General features: G+C 39.4%; 5 protein-coding genes across 5 annotated transcripts; 2 read left to right on the plus strand and 3 right to left on the minus strand.

The window, feature by feature from the left end:
• Positions 1-1971: 1971 nt before the first annotated feature.
• LOC132983409 (histone H2B-like) lies at positions 1972-2455 on the minus strand. Its single transcript, XM_061049695.1, has one exon. The coding sequence runs from the start codon at positions 2443-2445 to the stop codon at positions 2077-2079; it is 369 nt and encodes a 122-aa protein (XP_060905678.1). The 5' UTR covers positions 2446-2455; the 3' UTR covers positions 1972-2076.
• Positions 2456-6780: 4325 nt separating this feature from the next.
• On the plus strand, positions 6781-7336 carry LOC132983405 (histone H2A). The gene has a single exon (XM_061049692.1). The coding sequence runs from the start codon at positions 6840-6842 to the stop codon at positions 7221-7223; it is 384 nt and encodes a 127-aa protein (XP_060905675.1). The 5' UTR covers positions 6781-6839; the 3' UTR covers positions 7224-7336.
• A 1249-nt stretch (positions 7337-8585) lies between these two features.
• Positions 8586-9446, minus strand: LOC132983402 (histone H1-like). Its single transcript, XM_061049689.1, has one exon. The coding sequence runs from the start codon at positions 9320-9322 to the stop codon at positions 8708-8710; it is 615 nt and encodes a 204-aa protein (XP_060905672.1). The 5' UTR covers positions 9323-9446; the 3' UTR covers positions 8586-8707.
• Positions 9447-13306: 3860 nt separating this feature from the next.
• On the plus strand, positions 13307-13714 carry LOC132983410 (histone H4). Its single transcript, XM_061049697.1, has one exon. It carries the CDS (start codon positions 13348-13350, stop codon positions 13657-13659), a length of 312 nt encoding a protein of 103 aa, XP_060905680.1. The 5' UTR covers positions 13307-13347; the 3' UTR covers positions 13660-13714.
• An 873-nt stretch (positions 13715-14587) lies between these two features.
• LOC132983408 (histone H2B-like) lies at positions 14588-15117 on the minus strand. The gene has a single exon (XM_061049694.1). The coding sequence runs from the start codon at positions 14954-14956 to the stop codon at positions 14588-14590; it is 369 nt and encodes a 122-aa protein (XP_060905677.1). The 5' UTR covers positions 14957-15117.
• Between the last annotated feature and the right edge of the window lie 1605 nt (positions 15118-16722).

Here is a 16722-nt window from a genome sequence, read left to right on the forward strand (position 1 = left end):
AATTATATATTAACTAGTCTAAAGAAGGATCCTAAAGGGTGACATTGACATTATCGATGCACCAAAAATAACGTTCCGTCATTTTGAACAGATTAGTTATAGTGATGTGAAAAGCAGTTCTTTTCAGTGCACTGAATCACTAGAATCAGTTCAGTAAAGTGATTCGTTCACGAATCGTTCAGTACTTCTCCGCAGCTCTGTCTGTGAATCAGAATTTAATAAGCTGAAACACGGCCGAACGCTTAGTTCTGCTCGCGATCATTCTGAGAACAGCCGGTGGTGAATAATAAACCAATGAGCTGAGAATTTAGTTGGATAAAGCTACAGTTTTAAAACTGAAAGCTGCTAAAACAATCACATTTATTTTCCCCGACCGTTCTGTTCAGTACGTTCACTGAACGAGAGATCCGCTCTTCCTCTCAGTTCGTTCAGTGAACATGATTCATGTCGGAGCTCTCGTTCACTGAACGAACTGAGAGGAAGAGCGGAACTGAATGAGAGCTCACACACACTGTACTGACTGAGGAGAGGAGGGAGGGCGGGCTTTGAGTGACTCTTACGGTCTAGAGAGAGAGACACGAGACGGGAGAGAGGAGAGCGCAACTGAAGTTGACAAATAAACGACTCTTTTCAGTAAGTGATTCAGTTCAGTTCGTTCACCCAGATGATTTGTTCGTTTTGAACGAATCGTTCACGAACTACACATCACTAATTAGTTATCAACCCACTGAACGAGATGTACCCTCTCAAGGCAGCCTTGCAGACAGACAGGCCTGCTCATGAAATTTACGTAGAGTCTACCCAGTATGTTTTTGTTTCTTTTTACAATGCAATGTTATGCACTGAAGACATTCTAAATTATTCAGACCGTTTAAGTATCTGCGTAGTCGACAGCCAATTAGTGTGACCTTCAAGTGATGCAATCAGAGGACTGATCCAAACCAGACAGAGACTGTAAGGCCACGTACATAGCCTAGTCATGTGTAGTAGTCGTCATAAGCCCACTACCTACGAGTTAATCATCCTTTGCATAATCTTAAATAGCTATAATAGCTGTGTTTTAGTGATGTGTAGTTCGTGAACGATTTGTTCAAAACGAACGAATCATCTGGGTGAACAAACTGAACTGAGTCACTTCCTGAAAAGAGTCGTTCATTTCTCAACTTCAGTTGCGCTCTCCTCTCTCCCGTCTCGTGTCTCTCTCTCTAGACCGTAAGAGTCACTCAAAGCCCGCCCTCCTCTCCTCAGTCAGTACAGTGTGTGTGTGTGTGTGTGTGTGTGTGTGTGTGTGTGTGTGTGTGTGTGTGTGTGTGTGTGTGTGTGTGTGTGTGTGTGTGTGTGTGTGTGTGTGTGTGTGTGTGTGTGTGTGTGTGTGTGTGTGTGTGTGTGTGTGTGTGTGTGTGTGTGTGTGTGTGTGTGTGTGTGTGTGTGTGTGTGTGTGTGTGTGTGTGTGTGTGCTCTCGTTCAGTGAACGAACTGAACGTACTGAACAGAACGGTCGGGGAAAATAAATGTGATTGTTTTAGCAGCTTTCAGTTTGCAAACTGTAATTTTATGCAACTAAATTCTCAGCTCATTGGTTTATTATTCACCACCGGCTGTTCTCAGTACGATCGCGAGCAGAACTAAACGTTCGGCCGTGTTTCAGCTTATTAAATTCTGATTCACAGACAGAGCTACGGAGAAGTACTGAATGATTCGGTGAACGAATCACTTTACTGAACTGATTCAGTACACTGAAAAGAACTGCTTTTCACATAACTACTGTGTTTCTTTAATTTAACTTTATTAATCAAAAACAATCACCCAATATGGTGCAGGAGTCTTCGTCAACATTTTGTAAAGAGCACAATTTGTATGTATGGAAATAAAGAGTTGATTTCTCATAGATTAAGTGCAATTTGATAAAATCCATTTGACCATTGATATATTTTATCTTAATCGGTTAAATTAGGTTGTTTTATTAGTCGTAGTTGTATAGGAAACAATAGTAATTGGATTGGAATGAATCCAGCTCTTTGATGAATTGTTGGGTGGTCCTTAAAAGGACCGTTTTGTTGCTGGTGATCAGCGGGTTTACTTGGAGCTGGTGTACTTGGTCACAGCCTTGGTGCCCTCAGACACGGCGTGCTTAGCCAGCTCACCGGGCAGCAGCAGGCGGACAGCGGTCTGAATCTCCCTGGAGGTGATGGTGGAGCGCTTGTTGTACTGAGCCAGACGGGAGGACTCCCCGGCGATGCGCTCAAAGATGTCGCTCACAAACGAGTTCATGATGCCCATAGCCTTGGAAGAGATTCCGGTATCGGGGTGGACCTGCTTCAGGACCTTGTAGACATAGATGGCATAGCTCTCCTTCCTGGACTTTCTCCTCTTCTTGCCGGTCTTGGTGGCCTTAGAGACGGCTTTCTTAGAGCCCTTCTTGGGCGCTTTCACGGTTTCAGGCATGTTTTCTGAGTGGTGGTGTCAGTGACTGATATCGAAGTGAGTGTCAGAAAGCAGTATATATTTGGTGTTGAAGCAAACAACCATGTGCTGTTGCTCACACAGGATTGGCTGACCGCCACACTGAACAATTCTTAGCTTTCAGTCACGTGACCGGCGCTGAGGCCTGAGGTGCCTTTAGGGTTTAGAAAAGTAGCGACCACCGATGATCACTCCGACGAGCTGCAGCACGAGCTGTTTAATAAATAAAATACAAATTAGACAGCATAAACATTTCCCCTCTTCAAATAAATCTCGAATCAGGTTTAAAGTATTTATAGTTTTGTTATTTAGATTTAAAGGTTTAAAATAATTTTACATTCAGTGACGATGAAAACTGTGAAGCCTACCTGAGAATTATTTAATCTGGATTCATGGATTTTAAATTGACCATGTAGCATAAAGAGGTTAATTGTCTGTTCACATTTATTTTTTTTATTTTTTTATTTAGAATAAAATTAAATCTTAAGGAAACCAAATTAATTGAACTTGATTGTCAGTAAAATCCTCCAGATTCTCCAGAATAGCCTGGTTACTGAGTATTCATTATAAGAAGTGTTTTATTTTGTCTCCTTCAGTTAGAAGCTGTTGATGACATGTAGACAGTTTCTGTAGTTTGGATTCATCGTGATAACTGGACCATCATCACTTATTCACTGCAGGACAATTCACCTTGAGTCAAACACATTTCAACCCTGTTTATTTATATTTAGTTAATTTTTGACGCCTCTAAATTGATACATTTCTAAACATTTATTTCAACTTTGAATGGTCTTGAGTTTATTAACTGTACTGGAGAGAACAGATTGAATAAACTGGGACTGTGACGATCACAAGTTACGGGGTAGATACTATTCTTTTAATGTGATTAAGTGTTGTAATAACACAAGATGTCTACCTTACTAGTATGTAAATATTATTATTATTTTCATTATTTTTTTACTCTCATTTTTGTGATTAGGATTAAAATACTTGTTCAGTCAGACTCACTTGTTATCATCCTGCACAACTTCATCCTTCTTTCTAATTTATTTAATCTGGACATAAGCACTGAGCTCATTCAATGAGAATGTAACATATCTGTTATTTTGTTTCATTTTCACTCTTTAATCTTCAGGATGTCTGACTCTCATTAGAATACCTTCCGACATTCATTATTAATAATAATAATTAGTAATAATCACATTAACCCCCATTTAAGTATGCCCTAGACTTAAATTAATATGCTTTCTTTATCTAACAGGGGCACACATTGAATATGTTATTATTCATTTTTATGAAGCATTAGCGCCCCCCTTTGACCAGCAGCTGCAGCAGGACTCCTGTTAGACTGACTGACCTCCACATTGACCAGAAAACCTTTAATATCTCAAAGTCATTCACACCGAGTTGAAGGAAGATTATTTCTGTTTTTATTCTGTCTCTAAGCAAATGACACAACATGCTGCAGCAGGAATCATTTCAGCACCTCGGACAGCGAAGGTCATCAAAAACATCCAGGAGAGGAGGACAGGAAACTCTATCAGCACAAAATCATTCAAAAATTATGACTGAATGTTGAGCAAAAAAATATTTTAAAAAGTATTCTACAACTGAACTAACTAACTATAAATATATCAGGAAAAAGACATAAAACTGTTACAAAGAAAATAAATCAATCAGAAATGTTGTCTTTGGAAAAATGAAAACGATCAACTAGGTGGTGAACATATCAAGTAAGAATCATTGAAAAAGAAATATCTCTAAGAGGACACATTCATTCTTCATGACTCTGTGAGACATTTTAAAAACCATTAAAATGTATCATAGATGTCTACAGAAACATTAGAAAAGCTTCAGTTTATATTGATGGTAAAAAATTGAAATGCTCTTTGAGTATATGATCTCTATGTGCCCTACATAGCACACATTACACCTGTTTGTTATAGAATAATTTAATAAAGCTCTTAATGGTCTTATGAACCCACTAGAGCCCTCAAGTCTTTAGAAAGTTTTTTTTATTAATTGTGTTGTGAGAGAAATTTCTTCCAAAAATAGGAAAATTGTTAGTTCTCTAAAGAAATAAAAACAAGATGTATTATGATTCAGGAAACTTTTAAGACATGAATCACAGAGAGAAAACATGTGACATGATTTTCTCCAGAAGGGTCGCTCACAGTGACTTTAAAAAGATCTCAATACATCAAAGAACATTTAAAACAATAAACACTACAAAAAACAACCACACCCACAGACGATCAACAGCAGAACGTCTACCCAAAGGCTCCCACACCTCCACACAATAGAATCAAACATGGACAGCAGAGCAAAGGGAATCACACTGTTCTTAATAGAGATGATAATTACCAGTTGGTCAGTCACAGAGAGGTGATTCAGGAAGTCCTGAGATGCAAATCCATTTGCACTCCTCTCTAATCCAAAGTAATTCACAAGTTTATCTAAATTCCCTTACAGTGTAAAGTTCAAAAGAAAAAGTTAAAGTGATGCTCAGATGATGGATGAGTTTACCTGAAGACCTGAGGTCAACACACAACGTTTATATCCTGATTATTATCATTATTGTTTCATCTCCACGGCTTCATGTCGACAGTTATAAAAGCAAACTGAAGACCTTTTAACTGAATATATATTATATATAGTATCTAACTTTGAAGTAGTTTTGATTAAACATATATCTTATATCTGAGTTTGTTTAGTTGATTTAAAGATTATCTTGTTCTTTTTTTTTCCAGCTTATCTTTTAGTGTTTTTTATCTTCTTGTGTGTTTCCTCAGTGCATTAATCACTTTTTATAACAAGACTTTTGTATCGTGTGTGTGTGTGTGTGTGTGTGTGTGTGTGTGTGTGTGTGTGTGTGTGTGTGTGTGTGTGTGTGTGTGTGTGTTATATAAAGACACACATATTTGATGAATATAGTTTTCATGTATGAGACTCTTTGATGTGTCTTTGGTGGTTCAGAGAACTGTGTCTTTAGAGGTCATTATTTGTTCCCATCATGCGCCTTTAAAGATAATTAATCTAATGTGGTGGATCTTAACCTGCATTCATCATTGTCTGTAATATCAGGTACAGCATCCTTTAATCTACAGGCTATAACTAGTTAATATTTTATCATCAGCATTTAACAATGATATGGATCTGTATGAGGAGCATCCTGTAGCATCTTAACCGTCTTTATGAATCACTGTTATGTTTATTCCAAGTGGTCGTCAGTGAACCCGTTTGTGATCCAAAGTGAAAGGCCCGTAGAAGTAATGGTATCAACTTTAATGTTTTTAATGGTACTAATTCGTTTATTGTAAAAAAAAATAATAAAAAGTCCATAATTAAGTGATTCCTGAGTTCATAGTGGGTGCTGGTGATTTACTGAAGTTCTTTTAGCTGAACGATGATTGTAAAAATCTGCACCTCTGATTAAATATTGACAATGTCAATTGAGGATGCAGTACTGTATGACACAAATAGTTGACAACACGGGACTAGAAAGAAATAATAAAGTCTTCACTATATATATATACAGTAGAGGAAGATCTCTCGAGTAAAAAGTGGTGGCTCTTAAAAGAGCCGTTGTGGTTGTTTTGGAGAAGTAGACAGATTAAGCTCTCTCTCCGCGGATCCTTCTGGCCAGCTGGATGTCTTTGGGCATGATGGTGACCCTTTTGGCGTGGATGGCGCACAGGTTGGTGTCCTCGAAGAGACCGACCAGGTAAGCCTCACTGGACTCCTGCAGAGCCATGACAGCGGAGCTCTGGAAGCGCAGGTCGGTCTTGAAGTCCTGAGCGATCTCACGGACCAGACGCTGGAAGGGCAGCTTGCGGATCAGCAGCTCGGTGGATTTCTGGTAACGACGGATCTCTCTGAGAGCCACGGTACCGGGCCTGTAACGATGGGGCTTCTTCACGCCGCCGGTGGCCGGGGCGCTCTTACGGGCAGCCTTGGTGGCCAGCTGCTTTCTGGGGGCTTTGCCTCCGGTGGACTTACGAGCGGTCTGCTTGGTTCTTGCCATCGTGTCTTGTCTCTCTGAGCGGGAGAAAAATGTAGGGCGCTATGGGACGAGCTGCTCTTAAAGCAGAGGAGCGGATGTGTAACGGTGACGCTGGTTCGGACCTCCGGCCTCTGATTGGTGACGGGTTGCTTCTGGAGCGCAGCCCCCGACGGGGGGAGCGAGCCCCCGCTTACATCTCCGCTGCTCATTGGAGAAAAGGTTGTTCAAACTGTGGAGCGCAGCTGGGAGCCTGGGGGCCCCTTTTCTGGTTGGAGGGGCAGGAAAACGCGCGCGCTCCGCGGACATATAATAGAGGGCATTTCCGCCTAGAGCACAATTCTCTCAGTCCCGACTCTAGAGATTAACCTACACCATGTCAGGAAGAGGCAAAACCGGCGGAAAAGCCAGAGCAAAGGCAAAGACCCGCTCCTCCCGTGCTGGACTCCAGTTCCCAGTCGGTCGTGTTCACAGGCTGCTGCGTAAAGGAAACTATGCCCAGCGTGTTGGTGCCGGAGCCCCCGTCTACCTGGCGGCTGTGCTCGAGTACCTGACCGCTGAGATCCTGGAGTTGGCCGGTAACGCTGCCCGTGACAACAAGAAGACCCGTATCATCCCCCGTCACCTGCAGCTGGCTGTCCGCAACGACGAGGAGCTCAACAAGCTGCTCGGAGGAGTGACTATCGCTCAGGGTGGAGTGCTGCCCAACATCCAGGCTGTTCTCCTGCCCAAGAAAACCGAGAAGGCTGCCAAGAAGTAGAGACCCAATCCTGACCTCAACAAACACAAAGGCTCTTTTAAGAGCCACCACATCACAACAAAAGAGCAAATAACTTTCCTAAAATAATTCAGTGGCTGTTTCCTCGTTTGAGATGTCTTTTAGTTGAACATACGATTTAATTTTTTTTACTCATCAGCACATCCTGTTTGTGTTTACGTTTGACACACTGTCCAGATTTGTTTGGCAATACATTTCATTCTAATGAGATGATCATTATAATATTTTCAGAAGCAGAGTTCAAAAAGATCCTGTGTTTATATTTTAACATTAGGCTACTACAAGTAGTGTTCCTATAATGTTGCTCCATGATATGAGTGCAGGGCATTACCACATGTAATAATATTTGGGTATACATTGTTTATTTTTAGTTGTTTGTATTAATGTGGCTCCTATCTTAACTCAAACGATTAACAACATTTAAGAAAATGTGTTTCAGTGTAGTCTGTCGAAGCTTAAAATGTAAATGCACCAAAGATAAGTAATCTGATATACCACGGTATAAATGCAGGAACATTTATATTAATAAAATCTCTTTATTTGGGTACATATTAATGTAATATGTGAGGAATTGTATTTCTTGTTCCTTTGATGCCAATGCACACATCCCAAACATCATTTTCTAAAAATAATTCAGTCACTGTTTTGTTGTTTGAGATGTCTTTCAGCTTCAATGTTTTACTCATCATCACATCCTATTTGACACACTGTCCAGATTAGTTTTTGAAATGTGTCTTATCAAAATATGAGTATTTCTCGTAAGTTGGTCATCATATCATTATAATATTATCAAAAACAGTTCAAGAAGCAGATTTAATTAAAAACAATATCATGTGGAGACATATGGAGCACATTAAACCAACAGAGGGTCATTAAACCAAGATGAATTATTCTGTGAGGATGTTTCATTCATTTTGATGATCAATAACCCTTATTGATGAATCATCTTTCAGTGTCTGAACACTTTAAATGAAGGTCACAATATTCACCATTAACTTGATGCTAATTAGCATGCTAATAAGAAGCATACTGGCTGCTTATAGGTCATAATTAAGCTCTTGTTAGTACCTTACAGGACCATAATGTGAGAGTTTGTCCTCATCAGGACTCTGACCTGGAAGAGGACCCGCTTTACAAAGAGGTTTGTTCCCTCAGCTGTTGAAGCTCTAAATAAGCTTCTACGCTGAGATTATTCTTGACTGTACTATATGTAGTCATCTTATTACACACATGGATGTGACTTGATTGATTATAAAAGTATAACTATCCTGAGTTGTACATGATACTCTGAATAGTAATGACAGAATCAAAGACACAAGTGTAAACACTAAAACTGACATCAACATTTAGTGACAATAAATATAGATTACATGATTCTAAATAGTATCATTGAGGACAGACTCTTTAGTGGAAGTTGTGGGGGCTCTTAAAAGAGCCTTTGATGCATTGAATGCTGGTGTGAAGATTTACTTCTTGGCCTTCTTGGCTGTAGTCTTCTTCGCTGCTGTTTTCTTAGCTGGAGCCTTTTTCACTGGAGTCTTCTTCACCACTTTCTTGGGAGCAGCCTTCTTGGGACTCTTTGCAGCAGGCTTTTTGGTTGCCTTCTTTACTGGAGTTTTCTTGGCTGCTACCTTCTTCGGGGACTTCTTGACTACTGCTACCTTCTTCACTGGAGTCTTCTTCTTGGGTGTTGCTTTCTTTGCTGCGGGCTTCTTCGCCTTGGCTGGAGCTTTCTTTGCGGCCTTCTTCGCTGCAGGTTTGGCGGCTGCGGGCTCTTTCTTTGCGAGCTTGAAAGATCCAGAGGCACCACTGCCTTTAGTCTGGGCCAAAGTTCCCTTTGTTACCAGCTTCACCACGGCGGCGTTGATGCGTTTGTTAGCCTTGACCACATCCACACCTTTAGCGGCCAGTGCCTTCTTCACGGCCGATAAGGACACACCTTTACGCTCTTTGGACTCAGCCACAGCGCTGATGATGAGCGTCGGGAGGGAGGGTCCATCAGACTTCGGCTTGGGAGCCGATTTCTTCTTCGGGGTTTTCACCACCGGGGCTGCTGCTGCTGCTGGTGCTTCTTCTGCCATGTTGATCTCTCACTGGACGTGTGGAGAAGACCGACAGGAGGCGGGACTTATAGGGAACATGAGAACCGTGAAGAGTCAACCCACACAGACGCTCTTTCTCCTGTCTGAAATGTGGCGACACTTTGTGTTTTATCTTCAACTTTATGGGGATAAAACTCACACAGAGAATCTGTTTAAACGAAAAAAACGTCCCGTATCAGTTAGAAAACCTTCATCTCTTCAGATTCAGCTCATGTTTGTGGACGAGGACTCTTTAATTTCATTACAGCAGGCTTCAAACCTCTCTGATACCCGCTCTGTTTGGACAACACTCGGGGATTTTCCGTCACATTTCGGCTCCTAAAGTGTCTTAATGAGACCTGTGAAAGTTTTAAAAGGATGATAGTGTAAGCAGAGACATCAGTTATTTAAATAAAACAAACATTAACCTTATACTTTGATGTGTTTAGTTTTAATCGGAGAGTTTTCTGTGGAGGTAAACACACGGAGGCTGTCGGAGACTCAGGAGGTCACACAGACTCACAGATGATGTTGTGGGTTTGATCTCCAGGTCAGACCAAATGATAGAATTCATCAAGAGGACACAAAGTTAAAGGTTTATAATAGTACGATGTAATAATCTAACAACATAATGAATCATTCCTGTGCTGAGAGAGACTGAATACATCTCATCAGTTTGACTTAGTGTGGAGAACAGTTTTCTGTCTATAGGTTTAACAATCATCACTGTCAACTGAGTAATAACATCACATTAATTAAATACATAAAATTAATCTCTAATTCTCCTCAGCTGAGATGCTCGTTGATCATGGTGGACTCAGAGTTATTCCTCCTCCTCCTCTGTGATTTATTTCAGGTAAAAATATATATCTTCAAATATCTTTGAAGGTTCATAATCTGAAACTCATTAAACTTTTTCAATATGAAATATAAAACAAATTTTAAACAGATATTTCAGATATTTTCTAAATTAATGGTGAGGTTTTATTTTGAAAGTTTTAAAAATAAACTGCTCTACTGAAAGGCATTTGTTGTTGACAAACAAGATCTTTATACTGAGATGTTGATGGTTGGTTTTATATTCACTATTTAAATATATAAAAACATGTTGATTACCATTTTGTGTTATGTTCATGAATGGATGAATGGATGAATGAATGAATGGATGGATAGATGAATGAATGGATGGATGGTTGGATGGGACTCTTTGGTCCAAATCCAAGATTTATCCATCCTGGATAACTCCTCTCACCTTCTCCATGACGAGCTGCTCTTTCAGCTATCGCCTCATCTCCCCCAGGTGCAAAACAGAGCGCTTCAGGTACTCCTCTGTGCCCACTGCCATATGACTGTACAACAGCAGTCTATGACAACAATACCAGTTCAACCCCATAAACATTATTTCATTATTATCATTGTATTATTACTTAGCATTGATATACACTGTATATTCTTATTATATTATATTAGTCTATATGATATATTATATTACATGTTATTATATTGTACTCTATAACTGCACTCTGCCTTACAGTGATACAACACTGCCTCTCTTCAATGCTGTTTACATAACTTGCTGCTATCAATCAAACCAAGTCACTTTAATCATCACTTGTCACTTTATCTTGCTCTTCACTGCACACAGGGCCGGCCCTGGACATCCGGGGCCCTAAGCAGGATCATTTTGTGGCCCTGCCTTGCGGTGGATAGTGGAGTATTGCCATCGCCAACCAGCAACTGTCTACAATCATAAACCTTACGCATTTTATCTGTACCTCTTTGAACATGATGGGACACAAATATTTGACTGCTTATTAAATACACTCACTCAAACAGTCAAAGTAAAGACTTGCTACATTTCTACTTCTACTTTGTTACTGTTTGAATGCTTCATAAAGCATACCTTTTGTACTGATTTTCCCTTCTCCACAGCTTAAAAAGATGCACCAGAAATTCCTACTTTGCTAATTAAGCAATGAAAACGTATTCTCTTGATATAGCAGACAGATTAAAGATTCTAGTTTGAGTTTATATTTATTCTTTTAGAACACAGCAAGATAATAATAAATTCCACAACAACAACAACAACAACAACAACAACAACAATGCAACAAAATTATAACTTTAGTGCACAATAATTAGCCAAAAATGCAAATACAAGGTTCAGTAGTAAAATACATACATCTAATAAAATATATATTTAAATAAACTAATAAAAACTTAAATTAATAAGCAAAAATGTATTTAAAAAAAAAATAGAGAAAAGGGGAATGAGAAAACATTCGTCCAAAGCCCTAAAGAGCAAACTTTGATTTTCACCTTATCCATTTTTTATCACCCTGTTCCTGTTAATGACCATGTCAGAATGTTTGTCTTCTTACTTTTTTGGATGCAAAGTCCTCTATGATGTCATCATATCTTGTTTCTGGTGTCAGCCTCCTTAGGTTATTGTACACAGCCATGCTCCCCCTGAGAAAACAACATTTTGTTTTTACAAATAGTGTGAGCAGAAAATAATGTTAGGAGTAAGTTAAAGTAAATACAAGGTTAAATGACTTAATTGACTTATTGATTTGTTTAACCCTTACATACTGTTCATAAAGTAACCCTTCACAGCATGGAGCAGATCATTTTTCATTGTTTATAATTACACTTGTTACCATTTTGCATTTATAGATATCGGTCCTGGGGGGGACAGGGCCTTCTCCATTGCAGCTCCCACCCTCTGGAACTCTCTCCCTAAAAGAGACTCCCCCGCACTCACTTCCTACAAGAAATCCCTAAAAACTCACTTTTTCACCACTAACTCTCATCCTCTTCCCTCGACATTACTTCTATGTTGTATTGTTCTATTAGTTTTTGCTTTGTTTTTTGTTGTTTCCTGTCAAAGCGTCTTTGAGTATTTAGAAAAGTGCTATATAAATCAAATGTATTATTATTATTATTATTATTATTATTATTATTATTATTATTGATGCTCTAAGGAGATGAGGCCAGGAAGCTCCAACAGCCTCTTTCTTATACTTGTATTCCTTTATGAAGGAAGGTTGTTACTGCTTTTATTCTATTTCTAAGTAAATTACACTACATGCTCCAGTTCAGCACCTCGGACAGCAACGGTGGGATATATTATTTTCATCCGCACAAAAACAACACACTGCCTTTTGTAAAGTGTCTGGAAATAACTTTTATTTTGAACTGGCACAATACAACTAAAGATTGATTGAGCTTATAGCCTACTTGTGAGAATCTACTATTTCCCCTATCTTCATTTCTGCTTATGAATTCCATTAACCTGCAAATTATCTGGTTCTGTTCCTGTCTCTGCTGTTCCATGAGCTACCTCCAAACTTGTAGTGAGATGTTTTAAATGTTAGCTTCTCATGTTTGAAATGTATCAATCCTATGTGTTATAATCATTTGTAAGCATTGTCTTTGTTGCTCTAATGTCTTCCGTCTTGGCTAGCTATTGTTTTCCTGCTCTCTCAGCATATTTATTATATGAATTTGTGTTGATTTTGTGCTTTTGAAAAAAATGTGTCCCTTATTTTATTCAGTGGTAAAATACTTTTTTTCTCTGTTTCAACATTCAGTTATCATTTATTAAAAGAAGCTGTTAGAGCTTCCTGTCCTCCTCTCCTGGATGTTTTTGATGACCTTCGCTGTCCGAGGTGCTGAAATGATCCCTGCTGCAGCATGTTGTGTCATTTGTTTAGAAACAGAATACAAACAGTAATAATCTTCCTTCATCTCGGTGTGAATGATTTCACTCCAAGATGTTAAATGTTTTCTTCACCTCCTGGTCCATGTGGAGCTCAGTCAGTCTAACAGGAGTCACGCTGTCCCTGATTCATGGTGCTGTTCAGAGGGGGGCGCTAATGCTTCATAGGATTTTGCTTTGAAAAAACATGACCGAAGAAGAAGAAAGCAGCCCTCTGACTTCAATAAGGTTCTCAGAGACTAGATTTAGAAAAACGTGAATACTAAGTCAGAATCATTCAGCTCACAACAACTGATCCGCTAAGATGTCTGGAAGAGGAAAGGGAGGTAAAGGACTCGGTAAAGGAGGCGCTAAGCGTCACCGTAAAGTTCTCCGTGATAATATCCAGGGAATCACCAAGCCCGCTATCCGCCGTCTGGCTCGTCGTGGTGGAGTGAAGCGTATCTCTGGTCTGATCTACGAGGAGACCCGTGGTGTGTTGAAGGTGTTCCTGGAGAACGTCATTCGTGATGCCGTCACCTACACCGAGCATGCCAAGAGGAAGACCGTGACCGCCATGGATGTGGTTTACGCCCTGAAGAGACAGGGACGTACTCTGTACGGCTTCGGAGGTTAAACCTGATCCTGACCCACTCACACTGAAACCCAAAGGCTCTTTTAAGAGCCACACACTTCATCTGAAGAGTTATTCCATAATTAATATGATCAATTTTAAGTTGTAATGTTGGTCTATCTTCTGATAAACCAAATAAGGAAAGATGTCTGCAAATGCTTAATATACGAGATATTAACGTCATGTTTTGAGCTCTTATCATGCTACTGTTTATAACCATGCATTAAGTATGATAATGAAACATTTGCTACAGCTAGGAGTCTATGCAAATTTCAATAACTGAAGATGCTCTCTGCATCACGTCTCATCCCCTTACAGGAGAAATACAAAGCTTACGTATAACTGTATTTTGATTTAGCTTATTATGAATTGACTTTAAAGAAGTATTTGTACAATTACATGTGCAACGCTGCTAATGATTAAGAACACATTTTACATTTACAGAAATCTCATTGTTAGCCACTGCACGAAAGTGTCAGGCTTTATTTCAGTCAATAGAACAAGACCGGGCTCTCTGCATGAAGTCATAGGGGAATACAACTTGTCACTTATGTTGAATTTCAACATTTAACTAATAAAAATACACATTTGACCTGTTTAATTATTCATTTAGCCTGATTTTATGATAAATTAGTTAAATCAAGCTAACCGTATTTAATAGAATAGACACAGCTTTGCTTGTCGGGCGTGTTTCTCGCATTTGACTTCCTGCTCTAACATCAAGAAAGAATGACTAAGAGAGGTATAGGTGAGTCATCCCACATACAATATCTTAAAACCAAAATGGACATCTCCATACTAAATAAATGGCTCTCATCTGTAGATATTATTTATTATTGGGTATAATAGGACAATCAAGAGTTCAGCTCTTAGAGGAAGTGTTGGGTGGTCCTTAAAAGGACCGTTTTATTGATTCTGGTGATCAGCGGGTTTATTTTGAGCTGGTGTACTTCGTCACAGCCTTGGTTCCCTCAGACACGGCGTGTTTAGCCAGCTCACCGGGCAACAGCAGGCGGACAGCGGTCTGGATCTCCCTGGAGGTGATGGTGGAGCGCTTGTTGTACTGAGCCAGACGAGAGGACTCCCCGGCGATGCGCTCAAAGATGTCGCTCACGAACGAGTTCATGATGCCCATAGCCTTGGAGGAGATACCGGTATCAGGGTGAACCTGCTTCAGGACCTTGTAGACGTAGATGGCGTAGCTCTCCTTCCTGGACTTTCTCCTCTTCTTACCGGTCTTCGTGGCCTTTGAGACGGCTTTCTTAGAGCCCTTCTTGGGCGCTTTCACGGTTTCAGGCATGTTTTCTGAGTGGTGATCTCAGTGACTGATATCGAAGTGAGTGTCAGAAAGCTGTTTATATTTGGTGTTGAAGCAAACGTCCATGTGCTGTTGCTCACACAGGATTGGCTGAGCGCCACACTGAGCAGTTCTTAGTTTTCAGTCACGTGGCCGGCGCTGAGGCCTGAAGTGCCTTTAGGGTTTAGAAAAGTTTAGAAAATGTTTTGCTCTGCAGTTTCCTTTTGAAGCCTCTATACATTTCTGTTGTGTTGGGTTTAGTAAATGCATGTATTTTGTTTCTTTTGCTGCAGGAATTCAATACAAAAAAAAGGATTGACCCATATCACAATAGTTTTATAGAAGATTTGGTTTATGAGAAAAAGAAGACAGAGACAGAATTGTTGTACTAAAGGCTTTATTTCATTGTCAGCAATCACCATGTTGACAATGGCAAGTTCCTGTTCTTCATTTAGGGGCTTTTCCTCTGCCCCCCTGTTCAGGATGTCTGACTGTCATGAGAACAATCCGGACAGAATACCTCTGACATGCATTGGAACAATCACATTCACCTCCACTTTAGTCGTCCCTAGACTTTAAATTAATATTCATTCTTTATCTAACAGGGACACAATGAATATGTCATTGTTCATTTTCATGAAGCATTACCGCCCCCCTCTGACCAGCAGCTGCAGTGTGACTCCTGTTAGACTGACTGACCTCCACATTGACCAGGAGGTGAAGAAAACTTTCATCATCTTGGAGTGAAAGCATTCACACTGAGATGAAGGAAGATTATTACTCTTTTTATTCTGTTTCTAAGCAAATGACACAACAAGCTGCAGCAGAGATCATTTCAGCACCTTGGACAGCGTGTTTCCTCAGTCCATCAATCACTTTTTTTTTACTAGATTTGTTTTTTTTTACAAATTGTTGTGGATTGTGTGTGTGTATGGAGTGGGGTCATGTTTTTTTGTGCTGCATCATTAATGTATAAAAAGTGTTATTGTTAATCTTTATCGCAAACAACAAAAATCTAGAATGAATTTGTTGCTCTGTTGTTGCAGAAACTCACATAAAGGCAAGGTTTTGAGTTAAAAGCAGATTGAAACCATAAAAGGATAAAAGATAAAGGAGATAAGAGATTTAAGATACTGCCCTGGATTCTACCATAATTAGTAATAAACGAAAAAGAAAAACACACTCAAACAACAAATCCCCTAAAAGCACATTTGTAAAAATGTTTTTGAAAGAGATTTAAAAGTGGAGTAAGAGCTTGCCAGTCCGATGTTGTCTACAATGTGTCAAATTGATTTTACTGCAGTCAATGACAATTCATGTAAGCTATATTTCAATATAAGTCAGGACTCTCTGCATCAAGTCGTTAGCTGAATACAACTTGTTACAATTCTTTTGTTGAATTTCAGACCACTATCAGCATGTGCATTGAATTAGAAAACAATTTTTCACTGACACATTTGACTTGAGCAAATTATTGATTTAGCCTGAATGATTGTATGATAAATTAGTTTCAATCAAGCCTTATTTGAATGTAGATATTAGAATAAGCATAATCAAGGCTGGGGCTGTTGAACTTAACTTTTTCCTGATGCTGCATTTAAGGTGACGACTACTAAGTATGTTCTTGGTCTAACATCAATAAATCAGTGTGAATAATAAGGTATAGTGAGTCATCCATCAATCAATCAATTTTTATTTGTATAGCGTCAACTCATAACAAGTGTTATGAGTGTTGAGTTTATAGGCTACTTGTGAGAATCTACTATTTC

The sequence above is a fragment of the Labrus mixtus genome, chromosome 11, assembly GCF_963584025.1.
Source record: "Labrus mixtus chromosome 11, fLabMix1.1, whole genome shotgun sequence".
In the NCBI taxonomy this organism is placed as follows: Eukaryota; Metazoa; Chordata; class Actinopteri; order Labriformes; family Labridae; genus Labrus; species Labrus mixtus.